The sequence below is a fragment of the Panthera tigris genome, chromosome A3 (assembly GCF_018350195.1).
Source record: "Panthera tigris isolate Pti1 chromosome A3, P.tigris_Pti1_mat1.1, whole genome shotgun sequence".
NCBI lineage: Eukaryota > Metazoa > Chordata > Mammalia > Carnivora > Felidae > Panthera > Panthera tigris.
In genome coordinates this window covers 24,661,741-24,677,466 of record NC_056662.1, presented here as the reverse complement: position 1 = coordinate 24,677,466, position 15,726 = coordinate 24,661,741, and the positions used below count along the sequence as shown (strand labels likewise).

Genomic DNA, 15,726 nt, shown 5'->3' with positions numbered 1-15,726 from the left:
CAGTATTTATTATGGGTGTACCCAGGCCCATTGTATGTGGTTTAATAGAGTATATAGATGATATTTGTTTTCTAAAATCCATAAAATTAAAAAAAAAAAATTCTGACCCTGAGGATCATGATACAACTAGACATTATGGACCTATATTACATTTAGAATATACATATTGCTCCCCAGGATTAGTGCGAGGAACACTCATTTTTAGCCCTCTCCCAACACACAAATAAGATTAATTCCACTGAGATTTCACCCTTTCCAGACTCCATTAGCTTAGTTTTAATTTAGTTCCACTAAATTATTTAGGTTCTAAGAAATTGTATTTCATTAATTGCAGTTTATTAAGCTGAGAGCTGGGAGGAGTAGGGTAGAAATTGCCAGGCTGCCGTAAGGAAGCCTAGGAGTGGGCAGGACCAGTATGAACAGATTGTTTTATTCTCCTCTCACCCACCATGGTTTATGGCAGGGCAGAGAGAACTTTGGGAAAGCAGCCTCAGTTTTTTCCCAGACCAGAGGGAACAATGCACAGAGTAGGTAAGGCACGGAGATCCCACACTCAGAGAAGATGAAAATGCTTCTGAAGTTCTCAGCCCTGATTAAGCCAAATGAAGGCATTCATGGGAAGGAATCCACTCTGGGCTCCATCTGCTTCATCAAAATCCAGCTAGCAATAAGTCAGTAAATCCAGTCAGCCTATGTCAACAGGTCCATCCTTCTCACACAAACCACACCTGTACTCATTCCCTCTGGGCATGGGAATACAGCACATGTGACAACATATACACTTGTCTGAAGATGCCATCTATCCCTGCATCTTTCTCAGAGAGTCTTATGAGCCTCATTCTCTGCACCATAGTAAAATCTCTGCCACTGCAAGGTACTATTGGGGCCTTTCAACAACTCTGCCCAGGCCTAGGTCCTCCTGGGACCACTGACTATAAAACCCAGCACCCCACCCTCAGAATGGCAGAGACCAACTGCAATGCATTCCTTTTCTCTTTGCTTCTATATCCCCCCTTTCCCTTGTCTCGCTTCCTCTCCCCGTCTCTCCTTTTCTCTCTTTTTCCTTCATCAGTTCCCCTTTCCTGTCCTAAGCCTTTCTGGTCCTCTGGCTCCACTGGGAAACTTACAAATGGGGTCAGAGCACCAGCCCAAGAGATACAAGGAAAGCAAAAGGGCACATCCTCTTGCCAGAACCCCTGACCCACCAGCCTGACTGCCTTCTCTGTCCCACTCAGGCCTTCAAGGATGAATATCCTCCGCCTACTCCTGGCCACCCTGCTGGTCTCCCTGTGCCTCCTCACTGCCTACAGTCACCTGGCACCTGAGGAAAAACCCAGAGATGACAGGAACCTGAGGAGCAACTCCTCCATGAACCTGTTGGATCTCCCTTCTGTCTCTATTGTAGGTAAGTAGCCTAGCTTGACCCCTGGTCTCTGGACTCCGGTCCATGAGAAGGGGCTGCAAGATGTCAAACGTGCTCCCGGGGCTGATACCAGGATTCACTGACATAGGTCAGAGCTCCTTCGTGTTTATTCTTCAAAGTAATCCTAGAGGAACAAAGTATTCCTTGGCTCACATGGTTTGGAAAAGCTCTGCATACCACCAATCTAATATGCAGCTTCGCACGTTAGATGCTCCAAGAGACCCTGAAGTCAAGACACTTCATGAATTTGGTTTAATTTGGCATTTCTGAAACTAACTGAATCAAAGAACTATCAACAGTAAAAATTTTAGAAAATGCTGCAGAATATAACCAAGTGTAGTATGAACTAGTCCTTGCAGTGTTGAGATGGAGAATGACTGCTCAGGAGAAAATACCAGGGGCATTAGGTCCTGACATTGAACATCATCTAGTTCAATTTCATCTGATAATAATAATAGTAACAGATATACGCCTTGTATGCTAGGCACTGGGAAGTGAGTACTATTTTTATTCCTGTTTCACAGCTGAGGAAATTGAGGCTTAGCAAAGTTAAGTGACTAACATGAGATCACACAATTCTCAACTAGCAGAGCCAGAATTCAAACCCAGGTGTTTAATTCCAGAACCCAAGTTCAAAACTAATATCCCTCACTGCCTTGCCTCTCACTAGGAAAAGAGAATATTCTAGCTGTATCAGGGAAGGAGCAGGGAAGGGGCTGGGGTACATCACTGATCAATCACCTTTGATGTGCCAAACTTCTCACTTTATAAAGATACTTTGTTTATCCTCAAGACAACCCTGTAAGGTAGATACTAGAGTACCCTATTTGCAGGTGAGAAAACTGGGTCTTAAGGAGGTTAAGTAGTTTGCCTAAGGAAATAGCTGGGGTTTTTTTGGTTTTGTGGGGTTTTTTGGTTTTGTTTTAGTTTGGTTTTGTTTTTTTGAGAGAGATAGAGTGCATGCTCACAAGCTGCAGAGGGGCAAAGAGAAAGGGAGAGAGAGAACCCCAAGCAGTACTGTCAGCATGGAGCCCAACGTGAGGCTGGAACCCACGAACTGTGAGATCATGACCTGAGCCGAAATTAAGAGTCAGACGCTTAACCAGCTGAGCCACCCAGGCGTCCCAGGAAACACAGGTCCATCCATGTACATGGCACTGAGAGTCCATTTTTCAGGGCCTTCTTGGATTTCCTTTTTACCTTCCCTCAGAGGACATTGGCTCCAGGTCAGCAGCCAGGCTAACAAGAATCTGCTGGCCTAAGTCCCAAGTTGTGATTCATGCAGCCAACCCCTCTTCTCCCACACCCTGAGATTTCCTGGAGCCCCCTCCACTCCTCTCACTTTACTGTAGCTCATGGCCTCCAGAAACATCTGGCTTTGCTCCTTCTGTCTCTCTTTGAAGCACTGAACAAGAAATCCAAAAAGATCAGCAGAAAAGAGGCGGAAAAGAAGAGATCTTCCAAGGTAGGACTGGGAGTTTTCATTATGGGGGTGGGACCAGACTTAAAAGGGAATTCTAGCTAGGAACTAAATGAAAGACTTTCCAGACTTTCATGAACAAAAGAAGCTGAAAGCTATCTAAAGGCTTCCTGCCCTCAAGCCCTGAACCAGACCCCCACAGAAGCCCAGAGAGCTAAGGTTCACTGAGCAAAATAGCTTACCTGCTAAAAAGCATCTTCTTATAGTAGCTAGCCCCCTGACTGAAATGTCACCATCATTCATTCTTTTGACTGAATGCAATGTTTCCTAGGCCTCTGTTATTTCAGAACTATTTCCCACAATTTTATTTTAAAGATTTATTTTTAAATAATCTCTACATTCAACATGGGGCTTGAATTTATAATCCTGAGATCAAGAGATGCATGCTCTACCAACTGAGCCAGCCGGGAACCCCCCACAATTTTTGCCATAAGCGAGTTTCACCTATTTGTTTAAAATTAAAACTTAAAAAATCTATCTATATTATATATATATGTATATATATATACATATATATACAATATAGATTTATATATAGATATAGATATAGATATAGATATAGATATAGATATAGATATAGATATAGATAACTATGACAGAAAGTCAATATATATATATAATATAGATAGATTTATATATATATATATATAGCTATGACAGAAAGTCAATATCACTTGCCATAAAAATAAGTTTAATGAAACCAAAAGATTTTTAGTGGAATTTAGCTGGATGGGGTCACCTGCCAAATGCTCTAAATCTGAGGCTTATTGTTAAGAGTCAGATTAGAAAGTGTGGGGAAAGCATTAATGATATATTGGCACCAAACTGAGCCTTTAAAATTGAAAGAGATTGAAAAAGGAATCCTTTCTCATTATGTGATTTAATGTCATTTAATACTCATGTACTACCTAAAATCTAAAATCATACTACCATGGTACAGGTTCCCACCCTTTGGGAAATACTGGATTAAGGCATTGTTGAAATGCACACATTATTCCAGTCTTAGACCTGGCACTGTGTGACCTTGAGAAAGTCCCTGCTCCTCTCTAGACATTTTGTTGAGTGACAAGCAGATCAGATGATTGACGTATAAGAATACATGGTTCACAGATATTTTTGCATGCTAGGTTCAGGGAATACAGAAGTGAACAAGGGGCATATATCCCTGCTATCATGTAATTTACATTCTTGTGGGGAAAAGAGACAAACAGCAAGTAAACCAGTAAATAGGTAAAATAAATTCAGATAATGATAAACACTGTAAAGGAATTAAAGCATGGTAATGAGAGTGAAGGGAAGAGTGGTCTCAGAAGCCCTCCCTAAGGAAGCAGCACTTAAATGCTGAAAACTTCAGTAACCTCAAGCAGCAATGCCTAATAGAAATAAACTGTAGACCACGTATGTGAATTTAAATTTCCTAGTAGCTACACTGAAAAAAAGGAAAAAGAAGCACGTGTCATTAAGTTTAACATTTTATTTAACCCAGTGTATCCAAAATATTATCATTTTAATATGCGACCAATATAAAAAGTTAGATATTTTACATTATTTTTCTATGTGTGCTAAGTCTGAAACCTGGTGGTGTATCTTTACGCTTACAGTACATCTCAATTCCGATGGTAACTTTTAATAAAGTCAGCTGTAGTCCTAACAAGAACAATTTTTTAAAACAAAAATTTTACGCTGCTTCTATTTTTAAATGTAAATTAATATTAAAATTAAATACAATTTGAAACTTCTGTTCTTCAGTTGCACTAGATACATTTCAAGTACCTGTACTGAAGAGCACAACAAAGAATGGTTTCAGGAAAGTGGGTAGCCAGTTCAAAAGCCCTGCAGCAGGAACTCTGCGCTTGAGAGCAAGGAAGGAAGGCAAATGGAACAGTGTGGTAAAACAGCTCGGAGAGGTGGGTGGGGCCACACCAGAGGGCCTCGAGGGCCTAAGTGACGTTTAGGGTTTATTCTAAGTTCAAAGAAAACCTACTGAGGGCTTTTAGCCAGAGTGGATGCCATCACAGGTCTTCGGAGAGGTCCGTTTGGTGCAATGGAGGATGGACTGTAAGTGGGCCAGAGCAGCAGACTAAGGATAGTGGCCTGGCTCAGGGTAGCGAGGTGGTGAAGTGAGTGGATCCGGATTTAATGGGAAGGCAGAACGGACAGAGATTGGGGATACACTGGAAGGAGGAACACCCAGAACTGAGTGGGACCCCCCAGGGAGAAAAGTGGGCCAGGCGCAGCCAGGTAAGTAAGTGTTACTGGGTTTGGAGGCAGGGGATAGGTGACTGGGGGAGGCAGGGATCCGCCAGGGTCCCCCGTGGGCATGCTGTCGAATGGATGGTGGGCTGTGGGTACATATGTGTGGTCTGGGGCCTCCACTGCCCAGAGTTCCCAAGGCTGAGGTGAAGAGGGGTGGGGCGGACGTGGCCGGATTGAGCAGCCCCCGCTTTTCCCCACAGAAAAAGGCTTCGATGAAGAATGTTGCTCGGCCTCGGCGGCCCCGGCCTCCGCCGCCCGCCCCCTGCGTGGCCACTCGTGACAGCTGCAAGCCGCCGGCGCCCGCCTGCTGCGACCCGTGCGCCTCCTGCCAGTGCCGCTTCTTCCGCAGCTCCTGCTCCTGCCGAGTGCTCAACCCCACCTGCTGAGCTCACCCACCTCCAAGGCCAGCGGGGAGGGGCAGGGCGCCAGCTGGGAGGGGTAGGGCGCCAGCGGGGACGGGTAGGGCGCCAGCGGGGAAGGGTAGGGCGGGGCTCTCGGGGGGGGGGGGGGCGCTTCCTGGGGTGGGTGATTTCTAACAGGTGTGGCTTCCTTGCATTTGGCGCGGGCGTAGCTACTTAGGTTGCGAAGGAGCTTTCAGGAGGCGGGGCTTCAAGGAGACTTGGCTTGGGCGGGGCTAAAATCCAAATATATGTAGGTTGCTCAAAGGTGTGTGGCTGTTTCTTTAAAGGACCCCAGAGATTCTTTTCCGTTCCTAGAGTCCCCTTCACTGCAGAAGACCTGGACTGCGCATGCTGTATCTCCTGAGGGGCCTGAGAAACCGGATTTCCCAGGCCCTAGGGCATGCGCATGTCCGTTGGAGACAAGTGCTGTCCCCTACCTTTAAGCCTGGGAACACACGAAGCTGCCTGTCTGGAGCTGGCTGTGAAGGTGCACACGCCAGTTGTGTCTTTCCACAATGTCAGCTTTATTCAGTCATAAAGCAAGGTTAACATAATTATAAAGCAGGTTCAGGATTCCAAATTCAATGACATTTCACCACGTGTTTAACTTGACTTTCTACATGTCAGACAAAGCACAAGACAGGTCACATAACAAGCAATGTAGAACGCGGGTAGGAAGCTAAGGAACCAATTTTTGACCAAGCAGTTGGGATAAGGCCTCAGTCGGGTCTGGGTCAGCTCTTGCACTTATTGCTTATTATGTTCAAGCAGTGAAGCATCTGTGTTCTTTCCAGAGATCAGTCAGGCAAGGCTTCAGCTGCCTTTTTGAAGTGTTCAGACATAGAGACGTCAGTGTCTGAGAAGTCTGACAGTTTGCTGCCAAAATCCTTTTTAAACGGGATTTAATCAGTCTTGGGCCTTTGGTGACCTCCTCTGTTTCTGTTGGTTGTAACTCCTGAATGTGTCAAAAGCTGGTGCTGGTCTCCAAGATATCTGGTCGTACCTGCAATGCCCTTAGCTGCTTGCATCATTGCTTGATAGTCACCTGTTTGACACAGGCCCCTGCTTAACATGAGCAACTCCATCTTGCTCTCTACATTCCACCCCATGATTTCTCATGACAAATCTGTAAGGGTCATGCAGGAATCAAGTCTTAAACTAAGTCAGCAGTACTAGTTTGCTAATGTGGAAGAGGGCAAATCCAAATCATTCAATCATGTTTTCAATCAGAATCAAACAAAATCAAATAAATCTGAAATCATATGAAATGTCAACTGATATCATAAAACAAAGATGACATCAAATCTAAGCAAGTTAGATACATTAAACTGAATCAAATAAAGCAAAATTAAGTAAGGATTAAATTTTAAAACTCCAACTTAAAGTCACATCTAATAAGAATTAAATCAAGTCAAAAAGAGAGGAGAAAAATTAAATCTAAATGTAATGAAGGTAAGTTAACAAGTCAACAATGCAGTCAAATAAATGAAATAAGAATCATATTGCCAACTATGGGCAGATAAAAGTAAAAAATATACATGGAATCTTCAACATAGGCTCTTGGCACGTCTAGAAAAGAATGGTGAAGGTATGGTTAATCATAGTCTTTTTGTGATTTTTCCTTCTTAAGCCTGAGGGTGCATAACATTTTAATAGCATGTTTAATAAGATATATAACAAAAATAATAGCTAAAAGCAAGAGAAGATTTCCTTAATGGATTTCCAAACATGTATAGAGAGATAATCCCTTTAAGTATTTTAAAGGGTTATAGTCAGGCCATGAGCCAAAACAAATCACGTTTGAAGGGTTTTGTTAACAACTCTGGAAAGGACCGTTTATTATATATGTTTTGTATATTTTTGTTCAATGCAGCTAAGTTGGGGTTAATGACTCCTGCGGCCACCTGAGTGGGCTGTGCAGCATGATTAAAGTGGGTTAGCTTGTTGGTTGAGGTTTTATGGGCTGCTTTGAGCCTTTCTAATTTTTCATCTAGAAATTTATCAATTTTGTTAATTTTTACCCAAGGTATTTCTGTTATTTTAGTAGGATAAGATGTTGAAAAAAATTTTATGTGAATATTGTGAGACAAAGGTACCCATTTTGGTAATGTTACTAAATGTTACATTAATAGCATACAGTATTTTAACACACTCATTGTCTATGGTGATGATAGTATCATTCATTCTATATGATTAAAGAATGTGACCTCTGAGAAGCTATTAGCACAAATTATCCAGTGAAAGTGTCCCATGTCCAAAAGTAAATTTTCTTTTTTTTTTTTTAATTTTTTTAATGTTTTTATTTATTTTTGAAGGAGAGAGAGAGAGAGCATGAGCGGGGGAGGAGCAGAGAGAGAGAAGGAGACCCAGAATTCAAAGCAGGCTCCAGGCTCTAAGCTGTCAGCACAGAGCCCAATGTGGGGCTCAAACTCACAAACTGTGAGATCATGACCTGAGCCGAAGTCGAACATTTAACCGACTGACCCACCCAGGTGCCCCTAAAAGTAAATTTTCAATGGCTGTTCTTGTTGAAGGAAAAAGATTAGCATTGATTTCCAGTTCATGCCATGTATAATACATGCTATTAGACCACTGAAATACTATCTCTTTGGGTAGTAAATATCCATCAATCCATAAGGATGTTTGCGGATATTTTTGGTAGTATAGAATATGTGTCATGTGCTAATAAGCTTTGACCCCCTAATCATCTTAAAAATGAAAGTTTACATTGTCCTATATTGTCACAACCTGATGGTCTAGAGGTGTCTAATTGTAAGAAAGGCTCCACCCAGTCAGAAAAATACTTTACAATAATGTTTTTAATATCATTCCATGCTCTGTACAGTAGGTTATTGATTATGCAACAATTATTTTTTAATTGTTCTCTTATGTAGAAATTTCTAAGATTAAGTAACTCGTTGGAGGGCCTGAACTTTATGGTCAATGTTAATAGTTAAATTCCAGTTGGTAGGCATGATAATCATGCATAGTTGAGACAATCATGCATAGTTGAGACAATGGAATATAGTTCTCTGAATGCTGAGGAGATCTTGGAACCTAAATTTCCTACTGAATTAAGTATTTATTTGTTTGGGGAGAGAGAGAGAGAGTGCACACATGAGTGGGGGGAGAGGCAGAAAGAGAGGAGAGAGAGAATCCCAAGCAGGCTCTGTGCTGTCAGCAAAGAGCCCAATGCAAGGCTGGATCTCACGAACCATGAGATCATGACCTCAGCTGATATTAAGAGCCGGATGCTTAACCAACTGAGCCACCCAGGCACCCCTTGATTGTAGGCTTTCTAAGTCTAATCCTATCAATGGGTGGTCGGTCACGCCATTCATGGATGGTTGTTCCTAGTTCTGTGGCATAAATTTTACATTCAGGTTGTATATCAAACAAATTGAATTGTTCCTTTTGGAAGGTTATTTCAATTCTCTGTGGCATAGGTTTGTATACAATTCTCATAGGGTCAAGTAATTCGGTTCAAACACACTTGGCTTGAGTTTTGGTGTTGGGTTGGTAATGCCATGTGTCCATTGTGGCTTCCAGTGGAAAGTTCTCATACAGTGTGTAATATTCCAACATCCTCTCTCAGTAATACATGGGCCTGGACTATTGGGTAATATACCACATTTGTCAAAGGTGACTCCTTTAGCTATGTAAACTGGTATAGATGACTCAGTTCTGGTTATATTCTCATAGATAGGGTGCCTTGCTGACCATGTATGTTCCACGCCTCACACATCTGATGGTTGGATCAATAAAAAGAAATATTGTTGCATGCCTGGATCAAAATGTGTTGCTAAATTTGCATTAAAATCAATTCCCAGTGTTCCCCACCATGCTGGTGATTTTCCTTGTGTAATTCAGGTTTTATTAATCAAAGGATAGTAAAAATGTATTGAATCTAATTGTTATAATGGACATACCGGTATAATCACTTCCTTTGTTGTGTTGTATAGGTTGACTTCAGATTTTGATATTAGGGTAGCATTATATGTGCCAGTCATATTAAGTAATTTGCAGAAATATGTGTAGGATGATGTGTAGAAAGATAGGTAGAAATGGGGTTGGAGCAATTGAGTTGTGTCCTATACCATGTAGGCGTGAAAGGACCCAAGGTGATTGGACTTATAGCGGCAGTGCCCTTAGCTGCTTGCATCATTGCTTGAAACAGGCCCCCCTGCCTGACCTGAGTGACTCCATCTTATTCTCTACACTGCCTCCAAAACTGGGGAATGCAGACCAGCTAGGCAGAAAGTAAACATTAAGGAATCACCAGTCTTTTACCCTTTCCCCCTTTTAAGGAGCTCCCCTGACCCCTGAAAAAATAAGGAAGGCTAAAACTCCATACACAGTCTCACTGGGCTTTCTGTCCTGGGGGCTCTGCAGATGAAAACTGGGGTGACTGGTTGTGACATGGGTCCTTTAGGCCAGAAGTCTCTGGCCTGAGGATCCTAGAGCTTTAGGAGGCTCCTGAACAAAGGTGCCCCTTGTGCCCACTCCTCCCTTTCTCCTGGGGGTTCCCAGAGGTTCTGAGGCCTGGGAGAAGTTTCTCCCAATCCTAGGTGAAATGAACACTGACCATCTGTCCCAGGCATTTTTAACTCTGAAGGCCTAGAACAGGCACAAGTAAGCAGCGTTCAGGAATACTTCCTCAGTCCCCACCCCAGCTCTGTCAGCCCAGTAACTAGGCAATGAGTCCAGGCTTGGTGAATAGGCAGCAACCTTTGTCCAGTATTATCAGGGGGACTGTTTCCTAAAATGTCCCAAGCAGTTGCCTGAAATTCCATTCTTAGAGATTCTTTAAATCTGTGAGAAACTGAGTGCATTATGCCTTTAGAAAGGCTCTGGAAGCAGGAGCACCTGAGATACTGGGGAGACAGAGGGTAGAGGTACAAGTAGTGTCTATGATTGGGGCATCTGGGTGGCTCAGTCAGTTAAGTGTCCGACTTCAGCTTGGGTCATGAACTCTCGGGATTTGAGCCCTGCATCAGGTTCTGTGCTGACGGCTCAGAGCCTGAAGGTTGTTAGGGATTCTGTATCTCGCTCTCTCTCTCTGCCCTTCCCCTGCTCACACTCTGTCTCTCAAAAATAAACAAAAACACTTTTAAAAGTTTAAAAATGTAAAAAAAGAAGCAGGATCTATGAGAAGGGACCAGCCAAGATCAAGGGTCATGTGAAAGCTTGAGGAGCAAGGGCTCCAAATTATATCATCTACTTTGCACTGCATGGCTGGGGGAGAAGAGGGAGCTGTCACCTATCAGTGCTCCCCAGCAACTAGAGCTCTTTCCCAAGGAATCATTATAATCAAGAAAGAAGAAGCAGCAAACAATAGTGGCCTAAGAAGATGATTTTTAAAAGGCCTATGCACAAGAAAGATCCTAGAGAGAGGCTATGAGACAGAATAATGTGGAACAGTTGCCTCAGTCAGGATAACTACCATGTATCTTTGTCCTTGGATGTGAGGATAGTGGGGCTCAAGGATCAGCACAGGTGAGGCCACCTCCCTGGCCCACTTGTCCATTTGCAATCTTCCATCTTTCAAATTCCTTAAAACTCCCTCCTTTCTGAGGACCTTTTCCCAACTAGAGACCCAGATTGTGCTTATAGTGACATAGCCAGTATGGAGCAGAGGAAGCAAATCTCAAACCCTTGACTGGATAGAGCAGGAACCACCTGGACAGAGCACAAGAAAAAGGATGGACACTACAGGCAAAGTTTTTGGCACATTTCTTTGCACTGGGAAAGTCTCTGTGTTTCTCTGGGCTTCCATTTACTTGTGTGTAAAATGGGAAATAATCATTTCTGCTGTTCTCATTATAAATCTGAGATAATGATGCTTCTTATACCTTAAAAAGACAAGAAATACACATACACACAGAGAGAAAAGCTGTCAGTTGCTTATTTTGTTTTGTCACTTAGGCTACAAACCCACAGGGCAAGAACCTTTTGTTCATTGTACCACAGCTGGCACCGAGTATATGTCATCAGTAATGAGAACATTGGGAACATATTGCAGTCTCTTCTCCTGTATTTTCCAGACATTGCTCACCACCCAGGCACCATGGTTGCAAGACCAGGGATGCAAAGCCAAAGATCCAGTCCATTAGTGACAAAATCACTTGACCACTACGTGGAAGACCAACCTATTCACTCATTCATCAAATGTGTGTTGAGTACCTACTCTGTGCTAGGCATTGTGCCAAGTGCTGTGAATACTATGGTGAATCCATTGTGGATCCTCTCCTTACAGAGCTTAGGGTCCAGTGGGCCATGACCATTGTCCCTTGTTAGAGGCTAGAACCACTGTTAGCATATATGGTCTATTCCCTCAGATTCTCAGTTCTTGCTTCTAAATCATACAATAGAAACTTTATGGAGGATTTTAACTGAGAGCTAATTTCCATGTGTGAGGGAGACAGGACAGGTAAAATAATAATAATAATAATAATAATAATAATAATAATGTGATTTTAACTGAATTAACTAAATCATTTGTAGTAAATTTCAAATTAGCCTGAAATAAACTTACTGATCTCTTTCTTCTTCCATGCAACAAATATATTTACCATGGGGTATGAGATATACATGTTGAAGGGGTTGAGAGTGGGGCAGGAATGTTTTATTGATAAAAATCATCAAATGCTATGTTCACTCCAGAAAGCTTTCTAACAACGGCTTGCAGAGACAGTAGCTGTTGCAAGTTCTCCCAACTATGGGAGCTGTAGAATCTGGAAGGTGACACCATAATGATGATGATAATGATTGTGCCTTCTCGTTGGCTGGGGAACCCAGCAAATGGCTTTATTCCTGAAGCTCCTGAAGGTTTTCACACCCCCTAGGACTCCTGTTTAGAATTCCTCGACCCAGTAGCTGCATAAACTGCCAGACCAATAATAAAAACACAACTACTAGAAAAATTAATACAGGACACCTGGGTGGCTCACTCAATTGAGCAACCAACTCTTGATTTTGGCTCAGGTCATAGGATCGAGCCCAGCATGGGTCTCTGCACTGATGGCATGGAGCCTGTTTGGGATTCTCTGTCTCCCTTTCTCTCTGCCCCTTACTGCTCGTGCTCTCTCTCTCTAAAATAAATAAGTAAACTTAAAAAAAAAAAAAAAAAAGAAAAACTAATGATGATGATAAAAAATAACTTTCCCAAGTCACTTAATTTGGTGACATCATATTTACAAGTCACTGGGTGAGCTGATGTCTCCCCAGATCAAAAAGTAGAGCCTTGTGACTTTGGGGAAAAGTTTTATTTTTCTTCTCTCTCTCTCTTTTTAATAAAAATTTAATCTCAACCCAATTTATTTTTTAATTTAATTTTTTAAAAATGTTAATTCCAGCATAGTTAACATACAGTGTTCTATTAGCTTCAGGTGTACAATACAGTGATTCAACAATTCTATATATTCCTCAGTGCTTATCAAAATAGGTGTACTCTTAATTCTTTCACCTATTTGATCCATCCTCCCATCCACCTCCCTTCTGGTGACCATCAGTTTGTTCTCTATAGTTAAGAAGCTTTTGGGGGGGTTGTCTCTTTTTTATTTGGCTCCTTTGTTTTTGTTTCTTAAATTCCACATATGCATGAAATCATATGGTATTTTTCTTTCTCTGGCTTTAGATCCATCCATGTTCTTGCAAAAGGCAAGATTTCATTCTTTTTTATAGCTGAGTAATATTCTGTTGTATATATTTATTCCATATCTTCTTTATCCATTCATCTATTGATGAACACTTGGGCTGATTCCATAATTTGGCTATTGTGAATAATGCAATAAACATAGGGGTGCAGTATCCTTTTGAATTAGTGTTTTTGTAGTCTTTGGGTACTCAGCAATGGACTTTTTTTTTTAATGTTTATTTTTTGAGAGAGCGTGAGCAGGGGAGGGACAGAGAGAGAGGGAGACACAGGACCCAACACAGGCTCTGCCCTATCAGCACAGAGCCCAATGCAGGGCTTGAACCCATGAACTGTGAGACCATGACCTGAGCCAAAGTTGGATGCTTAACCGACTGAGCCACCCAGGCACCCCTTCTATGTTGATTATTTTTGAGGCAGAGAAGAGAGTGAGAGAGCGAGCACACAAATGGGGGAGGGGCAAAGAGAGAGGGAGATACAGAATCCAAAGCAGGCTCCAGACTCTGAGCTGTCAGCACAGAGCCCAAGGCGGGGCTCAAACCAACCAACCATGAGGCCATGACCTGAGCCAAAGCTGGACACAACCTACTAAGCCACCCCAGGTGCCCCTATGTTGAATTTTTTGAGGAACCTCCATACTGTTTTCCACAGTGGCTACACCAGTTTGCATTCCCACCAAAAGTGCGCAAGTGTCTTTTTTTCTACATCCTTGCCAATACTTGTTTCTTGTGTTTTTGATTTGAACCATTCTGATAGGTGTGAGGTGATATCTCCTTGTGGTTTTGATTTGCATTCTCCTGATATGGAGCATCTGTTCATGTGTCTGTTCATGTCTTCTGCCCATTTTTTAAATTGGATTGGGGTTTTTTGGTGTTGAATTGTAGTTATATATTTTGTGGGGTTTTTTAATTTTTTTTGGGGGGGGGTTTATTTATTCTTGAGAGAGAGACAGAGCATGAGAAGGGGAGGGGCAGAGAGAGAGAGGGAGACAGAATTCGAAGCAGGCTCCAGGCCCTGAGCTGTCAGCACAGAGCTTGACGTGGAGCTCAAATCCATGAACTGCAAGATCATGACTTGGGCCAAAGTCGGACACTTAACAACTAAGCCACCCAGGCAACCCATTTTAATGTTTATTTTTGAGAGAGATAGAGCATACGTGCGCGGGAGCTGGGGAGGGGCAAAGAGAGAGGGAGACAGAATCCCACGTAGGTTCCACGCTGTCAGCACGGAGCCTGACACAGGAATCGAACCCACGAACCATGAGATCATGACCTGAACCGAAATCAAGAGTTGGACGCTCAGCCGACCGAGCCACCCTGACACCCCAGTTCTTTATATATTTTATACTAACCTTTTATAGGATATGTCATTTGCAAATATCTTCTCCCATGCAGTAGGTTGTCTCTTAGTTTTGGTGATTGTTTGCTGTGCAGCTTTTTATTTTGATGTAGTTCTAATAGTTTATTTTTGCTTTTATTTCCCTGCCTCAGGAGACATACCTAGAAAAATGTTGCTATGGCCGATGCCAGAGAAATTACTGCCTGTGCTCTTCTAGGATTTTTATGGTTTCGGGTCTCACATTTAGGTCCTTAATCCATTTAGAGTTTATTTTTGTGTATGGTGTTAGAAAGTGGTCCAGCTTCATTCTTTTGCACATAGCTGTCCAGTTTTTTCAACACCTTTGTTGGAGACGGTCTTTTTTCCATTTCATTTTCTTGCCTCCTTTGTTGAAGATTGACCATATAATCATGGGTTTATTCCTGGGCTTTTTATTCTGGTCCATTGATTTATGTGTCTATTTTCGTGCCAGTACCAGTACTACTACAGCTTTGTAATATATCTTGACATCGGGGATTGTGATACCTCCAGTTTTGTTTTGTTTTTTCCAAGACTACTTTGACTATTTGGCGTCTTTTGTGGTTCCATACTAATTTTAAGATTGTTTGTTTTAGTTCTGTGAAAAATGCTATTGGTATTTTGATAGGGACTGCATTAAATCTGTAGATTGCTTTGGGTAGTATGGACATTTTGACAATATTTGTTCTTCCAATCCATGAGCATAGAATGAATACTTTCCATTTACTTGTGTCATCTTCAATTTCTTTCATCAATGCCTTATAGTTTTCAGAGTACAGTTCTTTTATCTCCTTGGTTAAGTTTATTCCTAGGTATCTTATTCTTTTTGATTCAATTGCCAATGGGGATTGTTTTCTTAATTTCTTTCGGCCTACTTTATTGTTTTTTCTTATTTTTTCTCTATTTATCCCCGTATCTATCAACATCTGGAATTCTGCATATGTATGCATGTCAGAGGTTGCAAAGGAAAAGTAGACATGGGACCTAGGGTGAGGGGACAGACTGCTGCACCTGGGAAACTGGGAAATAAAGGGTGGGGGGAGCCTGATGAGAGGAAAGGAACAGTCAATTCACTGATGAGCCAAGAGCTGCCCCTTTGGAATCCCAAGGCAGCCCGTTTACCAGTCTTAAATGATTTGGTAATTAGTTGATCTCC

At 42.2% G+C, this 15,726-nt stretch overlaps 1 protein-coding gene across 3 annotated transcripts in view; it reads left to right on the top strand.

Moving 5' to 3' along the window:
• The window catches only part of LOC102964376 (agouti signaling protein), a 160,690-nt gene extending 155,067 nt beyond the window's left edge, over positions 1 to 5,623 (top strand). For all 3 annotated transcript variants that reach the window (XM_042980578.1, XM_007073680.3, XM_042980579.1), the window contains 3 exons: positions 1,236 to 1,405; positions 2,827 to 2,888; positions 5,360 to 5,623. In XM_042980578.1, the coding sequence (XP_042836512.1) occupies positions 1,236 to 1,405; positions 2,827 to 2,888; positions 5,360 to 5,545 (418 nt within the window). In that variant the 3' untranslated portion in view covers positions 5,546 to 5,623. The remainder of the gene's footprint in view (positions 1 to 1,235; positions 1,406 to 2,826; positions 2,889 to 5,359) is intronic.
• Positions 5,624 to 15,726: the final 10,103 nt, after the last annotated feature.